The sequence below is a fragment of the Neospora caninum genome, chromosome XI, assembly GCF_000208865.1.
Source record: "Neospora caninum Liverpool complete genome, chromosome XI".
NCBI classification, from domain to species: Eukaryota; Apicomplexa; class Conoidasida; order Eucoccidiorida; family Sarcocystidae; genus Neospora; species Neospora caninum.
Genome location: NC_018397.1, coordinates 3,870,598 through 3,883,907, shown reverse-complemented (window position 1 = coordinate 3,883,907; position 13,310 = coordinate 3,870,598). Strand labels below are relative to the sequence as shown.

The following is a 13,310-nucleotide window of genomic DNA, read 5'->3' as shown; positions in this document are numbered from 1 at the left end:
CTCTCCGAACAGCTTTCGTTCACGTGCTACCTCAAGGCTACCGACAAAGATGCGGTGGTGGTGGGCGCACATGCCGTGTGTATTTCTCCTTTCCAGCCTTTCTGGCCATGCCAGGTAACGCCTCCACTCGCTGTTACTTTTGGTTCTTTTGTATCACGCAGAGCTTGCGTACAATCGTAAGTGAAACAGCTGTTGGAGAACGGGTGGCCTCCCACACGAGACACGCCGAGGAAGAGCGAACTTCGTTCTGTTTCCTCACGGGGAGCGGATCTTGAGAGTGGCATGCTCTTCCTGAGTGTTTCCCAAGGAGCGCGAGACAACCAGCGCTGCTCGTGCGTTTCACCTCTAATACGAGTCCTTTCGGTTTTCCTTTATGCCTGTGGATAACTGTCTAACGAACCCTTAATGATCCGCGCGGTTTGCGTGTCCATCTTCTTAAGCATGCAAGCAGGCGGCATTCGTCGTGCCTATGCACGTATGTACCTCGTGCTATACGTATACATATATATCAATATACATATATATATATATATATGTTGATCTCTATGTATACATTCATTGGCATAACTGGATATGCGTCTCAAAGTTTTATAGTCTTGCGCGTGTACTACCGCAACAAGAGGTCTAAGAGTGAATGTGTGGTGCCTTCGAGTTTGCCTGTGAGTGTCGTCCTTTTTGTAAGTATTTGCTGGCGTACCACCACAGGCTGCAGATCTCGTGCACCTGAAACGCGCTTGGCAGTGTTTCAGAAGCCACAACAGCTGAGGGAGGGTTACCCGATTTTGCTCGAATTCTCGTGTTCTAGGATGGAGTTTGGTTCCGACGGAGAAATGGGTGGCAACCGAGCATGTGTGTCGGTGGCTGCGCATGTGGACGGCTAATGCCTTCGTCGAGGTGCGCGTCCCTGTCCGAGAAGCACATAAAAAAAACAGAAAAAAAACAGAATGATTCCATGTTTTATGTGGATCTGTTGCAAGGGCAGGCGGTGTTGTGAATGAGGCCCGACGAGCCTAGTGGACCCCCGTACTCTGTTCTTGTGTATGAACAGACTGTCGGCGCAGTGAGTTTGCTTGACCTCGTACAATCAGAGTAGAAGTACCTTTTGCCTCCCCACGGTCCACTCCCTGGAAGCTACACCATGAAACCGCCCCTGCATGTTGTAGCGCACCCTTGCCCGCGATAGGATGACTCGTTTGCAGAACGGCTGGGGCGCATCGGGTTTCACTCTTGTTGCAGGACACGCAGTAGACGCAAATGTGTGTGAACCGCCATACACGATGAGAAATCGAGGGAGAACGGGGAAATCGTACCAGACGTTTGTCCGGTCAACGACGTGAATTGTGGACCCGGTGTACATAGGGGCCGTCGAGATACGTGGATGCACAGCGTTCGCAGTGGCTGTCCCCGCAGACCGTGCTGTGAACACCTCGTCGGGTGCTCCAGGCAGGAATCTATTTATCTAGAACAGCTGTTCGACGAATAGACGCATGCACACGTTCTTTTTCCTCGCTTCCGTTCTCTATCGCCCCCGGGCGAACGGGAGTGTCGCTGACGTCTGCGGGGGTTTTAAGCGACTTTTTCGTGAGGTCTTTCGCGACAGTTGGGCTCCCTGTGTTTCGCTTCGTTTCTGTATGCCCCAGCCTGTAAGTGGAAAAGGAGCAGGTTCCTGCCGGACTCGCGGAAGCACAGGAACAAATTCGGACTGAAGCCCCTGATCTACGGTTTCACGCGCCAGGAAAAACGGCATCCCAGATAGGAAGGAGTGTAGCACACCCCTCGGCATGCTTGTGTAGCTACGCTTGGTTCTTGTGTAATACGGAGTGCAAGTCTGTCTGTGCAGTCCGTTAGCGATAACTGGTCTACGCGGATATCGGTGCACGTGTGTATGTTGCTTGGATTCACGCAACCGTAGACAGATGCTGGTGCACTGCTGTGACACGGCCTGAGATGCCCCTGTGCCGTGTCAGCCCGTGGGCACAGCGTACACGACGGATGGCGAGCACGCGTACGAAAGCAATCTCTGGACAATGCAACGAAATGCCTTGGAGAAAACATGGACTGGGCCCAAGAAAAAAGCGCCAATACCAACTCGGGGTCTCCTAAATAGGAAGCACACGGCAGATTTCTTCTCTCAACGGACACAAAGGTCGTGAGTTTCTTCTGGTCAGGGCTGGTGTCTTGACATAACCTTCGTCGAGATATTCTAACTCTTGGGATGTGCACGCTGTCGGTTTATCTGCGTTCTACAGGGAACGCCCCCGCGGGGGAGTCTCTCTTGTTCGTTTCTCGTGCGCAGCGCGCTCGAGTGCTGTGTAGCGATCCTCGGCAGAAAAACGAGTTGAGCTCTGCGACAGTTGTGTATACGCAAGTTCTACCTCGACAAGGAATGGTGAAGCTCGGGGTTTACGGGAAAATGTGATCACGAGCAACGCCAGTGGCAAGCGCAGGTTGTCAGCCGTCTTGTCTAGTTCGCCCTGCCACGTGCTTGTTAGCGGGAGAAAGACGAATGGAACATGCCTTGTCCCTGAACGATGTCTTCAACTCATACGCGTGAAAGGACACACGGGGAAGCGTTTCCGAAAAAAATTAAAGAAAGAATCTGCAGCCAAGTCCAAGATAGCCAGGCTTCATACTTGCAGTCGCACTGACAAATTTCCTGATTTCCCGTGTGTTATCTCATTTTCTCGTCTTGCAGGTAGTACGTCGGTTCACCTGCAACGACCGGAGTTTTCCGGGTTCCGAGCTCCTGGATGCAAGATCTGTTTTAGCCAGCAAGACATGCTTTATGCCCGAAGACAGTCCTTAAAGCAGATGGGCGTTCCAACGACAGGGGAGACGAGACGCATATGTATTGTGTATATATACACAGTGCATCTGCATCTGTACGATGTGTGTTTTTCTGTATATCTGTGTAAGAGTGGAGCTGGATTCGTGGTGCGGGGCAAACAAGAAAGGCGCCAGGGCTACGGCTGAGCAGCTGTTGAAACTTCATGGGATGAAGCTGACTGTTTTGGATAGCCAAGATCACCCGTAGCGGTCGGGAAACCTGAGGCTCTTTTCACACCCCCCAGATAGCAAAGGAACATGGCATGCACCCTTGGACGACGCGTGGCCGAAGTGGTTCCGCTACAAGTGCAACGATAATAAACGCTTTTTCTAGATCGTGGATCTGCCTGTCTTATGTTGGCTTGTAACAGGCGGCTGTCGTAAGCAATACGGTCACCATGCCTTGGTTAGGCTTTCCCCGCACCCAGTAATGCCTTTTAGAGATGCCGGGTGAAACGGCCGTTGACCCCGCGTTGTGCCCCACAGAACCTTCAGCCGAGGTCACTGACCGTGTAATCTTTGTCTATGTTTGGCGAACTCGTGCCAGGAGAGAAGCAGCGTTGTTGCAGAGCGATGCTGCCAGAGAGCTGAGGGAAAACTCAGAACACCGCATCTGAGGCTTTGGCAAAAACATTCATTCTTGGCGAAGGCACTGGCGGCAAAGCGAAGAGTACCCAGGAGCCTCCCAGAGGATGTGAAACGACTTTTGAGTGTTGCAGTTCCCTCTGCTTTCAACGGTCGGTTTTCCCCTTTGAAATGCACGCAACACGGATTGCGAAGCGCACATACAAAGTGTGCGTGCCGTGCGGCATGCTCATTTGGAGCCGTGGAAGAGACAGCAGACGTCTGGGCTCGTACACAGTATGGACCCGATCAGGCAAACCTGCGATACCAAGAGATCTTTCAGTGTAGCATATAGCAAAAGGCTAAACTTCGTCAGAGATCTAGCGACCGTTGGTGCCCAGCAATGAGGCACCTATGTTGCTCTTGCCTCAGTATCACTTTCCTCTGATGGCGCTCTCGTCATTTTTTCCGTTGTACCGTCAGGTGGGGGCGATGCTACTGGCGCGGCGCCGAGCACAGCGGACCTCCGACGGCCATCCGATTCAACCCCAGCCAGAAACGCCGCAAGCTCCCCAGCCTGATCCTTCTTCAGCGCCTCAGCCTGATCCTGCTGCCGTGTCCGAGCCGGCTTCTCAAGAACATGAACAGCCTGATCCTGGTGCCGCGTCCGATTCGGATTCTGAAGGGGATGAACAGTCTGATCTTGATACCGCGTCCGATTGTGATTCTCAAGTGGGTGAAAAGTCTGATCATGCTGGAGTGTCCGATTCGGATGTCGAAGAGTTCCACCAGCCGGCCGTCGATGCGGCAACGAAGGCGGTGTGCGAAGACCTCCTTCTTCCAGAGGGTCAGGACACTGAAGACCTCCTGCGCGTCACTCCGCTACAGTTCCCGCAAGACCCGGAAACTAAGGCAAAACTGTTACAGTTGGCTCGCCGTGTGCGGCCTTTGCAGTTACCTCGGAAAGGAGGTTTCTCTCTCCCCATTACGGCGAACATTGAAGAAGCTATGAGCCACGTGACTGATGGCCTCAACGTCGACGTTAGCTACGCAACTGCTTTCGCACAACCCCACTTTGAAAAAGTTATTGAAACATCTCCCCTACGACGTTTCGCTGAAGCATGCGAGAAGGGAGCCAGTACCCCCGCGGAGCGAGAGAGACAAGCCTTTTGGAGTAGGATGCTGAAACTGTACACCCTCCGTTCAACGGCAAGGAGCGAGCAACAGCAATTCGCCGATGTTGTAGGTGCGAAGTGGCTGGAGGAAAACGAAGCAGTTTATTCAAGTTTTTACCTTCGGATGTCGATTGCCACGATGGAGCTGCAGCGATTATACTTTGTGAGGTACATTGCGGCTGCACTCGACAACGGGTGGACTCTTCTGGATACGGACGGCAAGCCTATGCCAGCGGAAGTGACGCAGACCTACTTCATCCATTTGGAAAGACACATCCAGGTCAACCGTGCGCGGCTGAAGCTGTTCTTGTGGAAATTGGCAAACAGGGAAGACGAGCTCAGTCTGGAAGAGAAACAGACGGCGGATCGTATCATATCAGACAACGACCTAACGCAAACCCCCAGCGGGAGGCCTCTTCCCCCCTTCGAAGCCAGGATGTTTACCCTTGGGTGGGCTCCTCGCAGGGGCTAAATCGAGTAGCTCTACCGTTAGTGCGTGCACCTGGGACTTTGTCTCTCTTTTCAGTCCGACAACCGGCCTTCATCGTCGGAGACTCAAATGCGACCGACGTGTTCCACCGCAGCGTCGTAGCACGGTGCCGTCCACCCTGGAGGGTCACCAGGGGCTGGCAACGTTCACGACTGCCCACGAGTGTGAAACTGTAAAATCTTTTCAAACGTGTCGCGGGGTGACGGCCTCTGTAATGCGCAAGGCATTTCGTCTGCTCTCCGGCCGAAGGCAAGAGGTGAGGGTTGTTCAACAATCTGGAGTCGTGGTCTCCACCTGGGATACTGGGGGCCCGCAGGACACGCGAGGGATTCCGCTTTTAGTACACGGCGTAAGGGGTATAGACGCGGGTCAATGCTGCGTGGGATTGTGTGTGTTTCTTGTGAGTTGTTTGCTTATACAGTGAACGATGCTTTTATGTTTGTGCCCAGCATGACTATGATGTCCCGATGCAGGATGCTGGTCCTCAGAATTGTACCATAGATTATGTGTGCCATAATGTGTGTTTGTCGACTGCTGTAACATGTGTGCGTTGGATTAACATTACGCGCGGCCACTGAAGGAACCCTTGGGACGCATCGGTTTCTTGGCACAGTGAATAAGCACCAGTCGTACTGGGCTTTCCTTGAATGTCAGATTCGTAGCTGCGTTCAGACTCGGAAGAACGCACTTTCTCGCGGGATTGCTACTCCTCCTTCCTCGCTCCCGGTGCCGTCCGTGTACGACGGGATCCCCTTACTGAGAAAACGCACATCCGGGGTTGCCGTTGTCGTAACTGAAGCGGAACGCTGCTTCACAAGAAGTTGCCTTTCAGTCGCATTGCTGTCAGGAAAAAAACCATCGCTCAGTGGCGGCCACCAGGTTCTGCACAACTGCCGAAGGCAACCTTCCATTCGAATACAATTGCCACGATTTCGCCACCCTACCGGCTGCATCGGCCTCCACAGTCGGTCGCACATCAATCACTGTTTCTTGTATTGAGCCGAGAGAATTCAAGCAATGGCTGCTGCACTTCTTGGAGTGTGCGGCGAAATGTGGAGAGCAAGCCTGTCAGCATGGAAATGTCATCATACAGACGCGGGAAAGTGATTGGGGACGACACTGCCAAACATATCACTCCCTTCGCGTGAATGCTTTCCAATCATCCTCCATTTTATAATGATTTCAAAGGCAGCCGATTCTTACTGTCGTTTAGTCTGGAATGTTAGGCTGCTGGGCTCGAGAGCGAGCGATGTTACAGGCAGAAGCGACAGCAACCCGTGACCTCCCACCGCATTTCACTGTTCAGAACTCAACTTTGTTCGCTTGCTACGGTACAGCTGATTTGTTACATAGTGCGCCTTTTTCTGTAGCTCACTCTGTCTTACACAACCAATCTGTACTTTTGCTGGGCCTCGTCCTGATTGGGAACGAACGGCCGGATCGCATGGAAATGTACACTTTCAGACTCGGGGAGTGCTGTCACCTGGGACTGATTCACTTTCCGAGCAACAGAAAGTACATCATGTAGAAAGCGCTGCGCCCAGACTCTGTCCGAAATCAATTTACAACACGGAATGCATTTCAGCGTGACCCTCGTTGCCACTTGAGGAACGACGTCACATTGTCAACGCCTGCAGATTCATCATTGGAACCCATGGCCGTAAGAAAGGCATTTCCTTCCTAATCGATTTCCTACTACGCGTCAGTGTCGGTGTTGTAAAAGGAAGTCGCCTTGCAGAGTTGTTGTCGATTTTTTTTTCAGCGCGGTCTTGTTGTGTGGCGCGATCTCCGATCCTGCTCCATAAACGTAGGACGATGTAGCGCATGCACGCTGACAAGAAAGCAGAACCCCGACCTAAAGAACATGCTCTGTCTTCCGAATGCTTCGATTGCCGCTGTAGCAGTGCCGTGCTTTCTTGCTAGTTTTTTTGTAACATTCGAAGTCTCCTTTTATTCTGTCGTGTCACCGTTACCATGATCCTGTGACCTTGCTTTGCTCTCTCCCGTTCCGCCTTGGCGACGTGACCTCGGAAGGCGACACTTCCCTCGGCACGTCAAGACCCGTTTGGCTGCATTGGCGCGCTTCTCGTCTAAATGCGTCGTCCGACCTTCTCAGTCGTTTGGCGAACATCCAAGCTGGTTTTCGCTTGTTTCCAGTTGGGGCAACACTGCGGTGGAAAACGGAGCAGGGCTCGTCTTGCAACCAAACACTATGACTCGAGCTTGTTCTTCGCGGGGCTGTTCTCCAACAAAATTCATGGTGTCTTCCGTGTAGGTTCCAGCGGAGAGCATATGTAGTTTTTTCTGGTGGGCTGTTGTCGCCTACTTTGCTTCTTTGCCTTTTGCTTCACTTGTTCTTTTAGTCTGTCACTCATCTGACCGTGTCTCGCGTGTCGCTCTTTCACCCCTCTACGTTCCATGCGTCGCCGTGAATCTCTTCTTCACCCATCGCGGTTATATTGCCTTCTCACACGTCCGTTCCTTAGCGGTCCGTACATCGGGCTTCTGCCGTAGTTTCCCCTTCTTGTGCGGATATTTGCATCTAAGCCATCCGTTTCCGCCCCCCTCTGGCTCTCGTTGCGTTCTGTCTTCGCGGCCTGCGCCTTGGAGCACACTTGGCATCGTTTCTGTCCTCGTCTCTTTTTTGCTCTCTCTCTCCTCTGTATCTGCATTGGTACCCCGTTTCTGCAGCTGCTTCTTTCGCCCTTGTGTTTTCTCCCACCATGTCTTCTATCCGCGAACGCCAGGCAGAGCAGACTTCTCTGTTAGGCCGCTCTCGCGCCGAGCGTCTGCTCGATGGCATTTACCAAAGACAGAAGAAATATCTTCTGCAACAACGACGCCGAGCTGCAGCGGAGGCTGCCTCTCGCATCGTGCTTCCCGACGAAAAACGGCGCCGGTTGGTTCTGCCGGAAACCCCTTCTCCCTCGACCGATGCAGCTTCTGCCCAGAAGGGAAAGGCGAAGCTGAGGGCGCGCGCGTCTCAACACGACGCAGCCACTCCGTCGGCATCCGGGCCAAAGAGTGTGGAAGATGCCGTCGCCACGCTTCAGCGCCACATGTGGAAGCGCGCCAAGTTCCCCAAGGCCGTTAAACTCCTCCAGCAGCTCTGGCAGTCGCACTTTTCTTCGTCGACGAAACGCTGCTTGTTTGCAGGGTTCCTGACGGCTGCGTCGACCGAGACCTGCGTGAACGCGTCCGAAGGCAGGACAGAAATCCAGACCTTCTTCCGGGAAACCATCGAGCCTCTGCTCCAGAGCGAGCGGCGGAAACGCCAAGACCTGGCGCTTCATCTGGATCGCGTTCGCGCCGCGAGAACCAAGGCTCGGCAAGCAGTGCTGCAGGCGCAGCTCGCGACTGTGGTCATGCCGCGAGACAGCGCAGGCGGCAAACGGCACCACAACGGAAGCAGAGAAGACAGGGATTCGGGGAAACAGGCGACGGTGGCTGCCGTTGCCCAGGCGGCGGCGGCGCTCGTGGTCGGGCTGGAGGACGCCAAGCGGCGGCTCGAGGGACAGAAGGCCCAGGCACCTGGCGGGGACCCGCGAGACGGTGTGGGGTCTACGCAGGGCGACCGAGGGGACGCCGTCAAGGCGGAAGCTCAAGACGAGGTGGAGTTGTCGGATGAAGAGAAAGAACTCCTCGAAATCCTGCAGCTCAGATGCAAAACTCATCTTCTCCTCTTCACCGATGACCCCTTCCAGTTCAACCAGCAAGTTGCAGAACTTCGGCGGACAGTCGACGCCATCGCGGAATCTGTTGAGGCGGCAGCGGCGGAAGGAGAAGAACCAGAGGAAGACGAGGAGGGAACGGACGACCCGGCTCCCGAAGCTGGCAGGCAGAACTCCCCGGTAGGCGCTGACTCCGCGCCCCTCCCAGGAGGCCCCGGAGCGAAGTTTGTGGAAGCGAGCGCATCTTTGCCAGGAGATTCGACCGTTTCCTCGTCGCCTGTCTCTCCGGCGAAGGCCACCGATAGCTCCCACTCTGGTCTGAGGGAAGAAGAAGAGAGACGGGGTAAGGAAGCATGCCAGGCACTCGCGTCTGGGGCGACAGGCAGCCATACAGAAGTCTCCTCGCCGAAAAGTTCTGCGACACCAGGACAGGCACGGGAAACAGGAGACGACCAACCAGACAATCGTGCTGAGCAACAGCGGATGCCTGCCTCCAGTTCCGAACAAGAGGAAGAGAAGGGAGAGAACGAAATGCCTACTCCGAGCGACCCAGAAACCCCAGATTGTGCGGGCGAGGACCCGGACAGCGAAGACCTCGATGAGGAAATGTTTGAGTCGCCGGAGGTCAAATGGCCTCTACCACTCAAGTAAGCAGCGCAGGGACAATGGGGCGAACGCCTGAATCCTCAGTCACCTCTGCGGTCGTCGGTTCTTGGCTTCCGACGAACGGTGGCCTTTCCCCTTGCCAGTCCCTTTCGTGAAGACCATCTGTGGGCGATCCGAGCGGTCGGCAACCGGTGCTGTCACGGGTGACGCAGGCGATACAATTTGCTGGCCGCACATCTGAGGTTCCTCGTGATCCCGGGAAATTCTCCTTCTCGGTTCACTGAAGCTTTGCCTGGAAGGACACTGGTCAACCAGCTACACGTCTGCCTTTGCATTTGTCTGTACACGCATTGGGCTCCAAGGCGAAACAGAGTGCACACAGCGGTAAATTTGCGCACATTTGCACAGATAGATATGTTGAATCCGTGCGTGTGTGGGGACTACGCAGGTGCGTTTGTGCATTCACAAAACTGACCGCCAGATTCGCGATCCCGCGAAAGCGAGGAAGCTTGCGTATGCGCGGGAGACATGCACTGCTGTTCTTGTTCGTGCTGGGGTGTCCAGGAAATCCGAGCTGCTGAATCTGATGAGATGCTTCTTCATCGACTGTCTTGCGACCGTCTTCACCTACCGAAACGTAAGTCCCTTCTCCCCCTTTCGTCTCTGACGTCTGAGCTCCCCCGTCTCTTTCTTCTGCTTAGCATCTTGGATTCGGCCCGCCGCCAGTTCCCGTGCCCATCTCCCCGGTGTGGTGCCGTGTTCTTTCGTTTTCCTCTCCCCTGTCAGTCCAACCAGTCTCCACGTTCAAAGTCGGTTTGGACGGACCTCAGCGATCAAGCTCCCACCGTTTCTTTCTCTGGTGAAACTTCTTTCCGAGTAGACGACAAACCGGGGACAACGCGAGGGAAGACAGGGAAACGAGACCGTGCACCGACGCCACAAGGATCGCGGCTGGTGCTGTCATTCTCTGTTTTGTACGAGCCTCAAGTCCTGAAGAGTTTCCTGGAAGCTCCTCTAAAGGCCCCTCACTCGTCTGTTGTTCGCACCTCTTTTTGTCCCGCGTCGCCTGCCATATGCTGTTTGCCCTTAGCTTTCGTGGGCGCGCGCATCCATCGAGCAGCTCTTCCAGCACGTCTATCTCCACCGGTGAGTTCGCGAACCGAGTAACTGGGGACGGATTCTCTGTCACCTTAGCAATGCTGGTGCGAGGCAGCAAGCTCTGGGCGGTGTGCCGACCTTGTCTCTGTTGCGAGTCGGATGTCGCGTGCTGCTCGGCTGGTTTACCGTGGTCAGGGGAAGCGCAGCGTCAATGATACGAACGCTTTCGCGTGTTTTTTGAGGAGGCCGTCAGCCGGACACTGTTACTTGTGTTTCTCGTCCTCTCTCATTTTCGCTTTGCTTGGCAGTGTAACGACTCACGGAGTGGCAACGAAGCTCTGTCAACGACTGCGTGGCGCAGGTCGTCGCGGACGTGTTCTCTGTCTGTTCATCAGTGTACGGGAAAAGGGAGGGAAAGCAGAGACGGCGACTTCTTTAGTTTGCTCTTCACCACGTATTTCGCGGCCGCGGGCGGCCTACACCGGCCATGCATCCAGTCCCGCACGTGCCGGCTCGGCACTTCGTTGATAAGTGTAAGGTTTACTTGTCGAGATGATCGTTGAACTCTCGGAGGGGCGAGACATAAAGGGAAAAAGTGATCCTCCCGTTGTGAGTTCTTGTTCTCTCTGCGTGCAGGTCGATATTTACTGAGAGCGATCAGGGACAGATTAGCCTCTGGCAAGCGCAGCTCAAGGTGGCCCACAAAACCGCGACCAGTACGTCGTGTTTCGCCTGGTTTGTGCTGTTTACTTCTCAGCTTCTCACTAACTCAAGAAGCGAAGCGGGGAGTGTGTTTCTCGTGCAACGCATTCACCTCTCGTAGTTGGCAAACGTTTCCTCGTCACTTCCCTTGATTATGCCTTTCCTGGCACTTCCGTGAACGGATAAATATACAGATATAATAACGTTCACCTACGCAGATCCATTCGCTTCCCCACATGCCTTGTGTAGGTGTGTGTGGCCGTTTTTGGGTGCCGCTTCGGGCAATTACGAGGCGTGTTTCGCCACTCTGAATTTCGGTTAGACAGGAGAGGAGAGGGTAGGTCTTGCTTTTCGTTCGTTGCTTCTCTGTTATTGCCTGTTTCCGAAGCGTCTCTGTTTTTTTTCGGTTTTTCCCTCATGGGCGCAGATATCACGGCGCTGGGCATTGGCGAAGCAGCACATCCTGTTCAAGACGGACGCGACGAGAGAATCTCAACTGTCCACGGTAAACTCTGCGTGTTTTGTTCTTGATTGTCCGCCTTCTCTTCTTTTTTGTTTCCCCGGCGCATACCATGGGAACGACGGCAATGGTCGTTTCTCGCGGGGTCGTTTCAAACGGTTTTTGTGTGTGTTATCTCCACAGTAACACCCCGGCGCGACGCCCCACAACCCTGTTGCCGATGGGACACAAGGATCTACGCAGCGTATGCATAAATATACATATATATATATATATATCGGTTCAGCATATAATTACATCTATGCTCCGCACGGACTCATGCATATCTATCTAAATATATTCATATGGATGCATTGAGGGATTGCAAACGTATATGGTTACACATGTGTCTACTGCGTTGTCGGAGGTCTCCGGTTGGCGGGTCACACAGTGCCGGTGGATCCGTGTGGGCGTTCGGTTCGGCGGGAGTTTCCATCTGTGCACAAGAAAGTCTTTGCCGTAGTTATCTCGCCGCGGGAATGTCACCACGAAACCTTTTCGACCGCCCTTGGGTCCCGACGCGACCAAACGCAGTGCATGCAGTTTCCGTCTGTCCCCTGCGTTTTGCGATGCTTCAGGCTCTATCGTTTGGAGTGCGAAGCAGATGGGGTGCTAAGCGGAAGGGCGGCCAACCGAACATCTCCGTTTTCTCTCATCGGTTTCCACTGGAATCTCCTGGCTTCCGGGCTGCGGTGAGCGTGCACCGTGGACACGTGCTGTCTCTCGCGTCGCTCCCACGTTTCGCGTTTGCAGCGAGGTTAATTCGGGTCCAGTAAAGAGGATGTGTGTGCTGCTAATGCACGCACACTTGTCTTCTAAACATAACACACGATGTGGAGGCAACGCGTTTCCTCCCTTCGGCTGTCTCCCTGCCGTCGCGCCAACCCTGGCCACGCGTTCCGCTCTCCCACTGTACACCCGTATGTATCTGCACATAAACAAATACATATATGCTTGTGGATCTGTTGGTGTGTTTGTCGAAACCTGAGGGATGAAGATGCTTGCCTTTTATAAAATTGATTTCTGCCGGAGGATGCCCTGTACCGCTTTTAGGCGCCATTGGGGATCCAGGCTCCCGAGGGAAGAAAAAGGGAGAGGGAGAACACCACTCTAAGCCGCACTGATGACGCTTGCGAGGGGGGAGACTAGATCGCGCGCGGTATGAGATGGGCGTGGCACGGCTGGAGTCACAGAAGACCGCATGCGATCAGAGCTGCCGACGAGGATGACGGATTCGAACAAGAAATGAAGCAGCAGGGAGTGTCCTTGGCTAGGCCACTTTTGTGTGTCGCGTTGCGTCGCCTCGTTGCCGGCGCAGTCGTGAGGCTCTGTGGAGTGAATTCAGACTTGTGGTGCGTCGCCACCTTTTTTCTCCTGTCTGTTGTCTTCCCCTCACGAACTCTGTTAGCGTCCGTTTTTCGATTCTGTTAGCGTCAGCTCCTGCTGTTGCTATCATCTGTCGACTAGTGGGAGTATCCCAACCAGCGTGTTTGAACGCTTCTTTTGTCTCTTTCTCTCCGGTAGTTGCATCTGGTTGTATGGCGTTCGGACGCCTTTCTCTCTCGCTCAGACGGCAGAACCTACGCAGGTGTCTCTTCACTGTATCGTTTCCGTTCCTCCCTGGCTCGCCTGGCCACGAGGCAGCCTTGCGCGGCAAACCAGTCCTTGTTTGCGTGTCT

At 54.1% G+C, this 13,310-nt stretch overlaps 2 protein-coding genes across 2 annotated transcripts; both read left to right on the top strand.

Moving 5' to 3' along the window:
* Positions 1-3,882: 3,882 nt before the first annotated feature.
* Positions 3,883-5,037, top strand: NCLIV_057590 (conserved hypothetical protein; the record flags this gene model as incomplete). Its single annotated transcript, XM_003885315.1, has 1 exon — positions 3,883-5,037. The coding sequence occupies one exon, from the start codon at positions 3,883-3,885 to the stop codon at positions 5,035-5,037; it is 1,155 nt and encodes a 384-aa protein (XP_003885364.1).
* Positions 5,038-7,778: 2,741 nt separating this feature from the next.
* NCLIV_057580 (conserved hypothetical protein) lies at positions 7,779-12,247 on the top strand (the record flags this gene model as incomplete). Its single annotated transcript, XM_003885314.1, has 6 exons — positions 7,779-9,373; positions 9,897-9,969; positions 10,423-10,478; positions 11,067-11,146; positions 11,560-11,637; positions 12,210-12,247. The coding sequence occupies 6 exons, from the start codon at positions 7,779-7,781 to the stop codon at positions 12,245-12,247; spliced, it is 1,920 nt and encodes a 639-aa protein (XP_003885363.1).
* Positions 12,248-13,310: the final 1,063 nt, after the last annotated feature.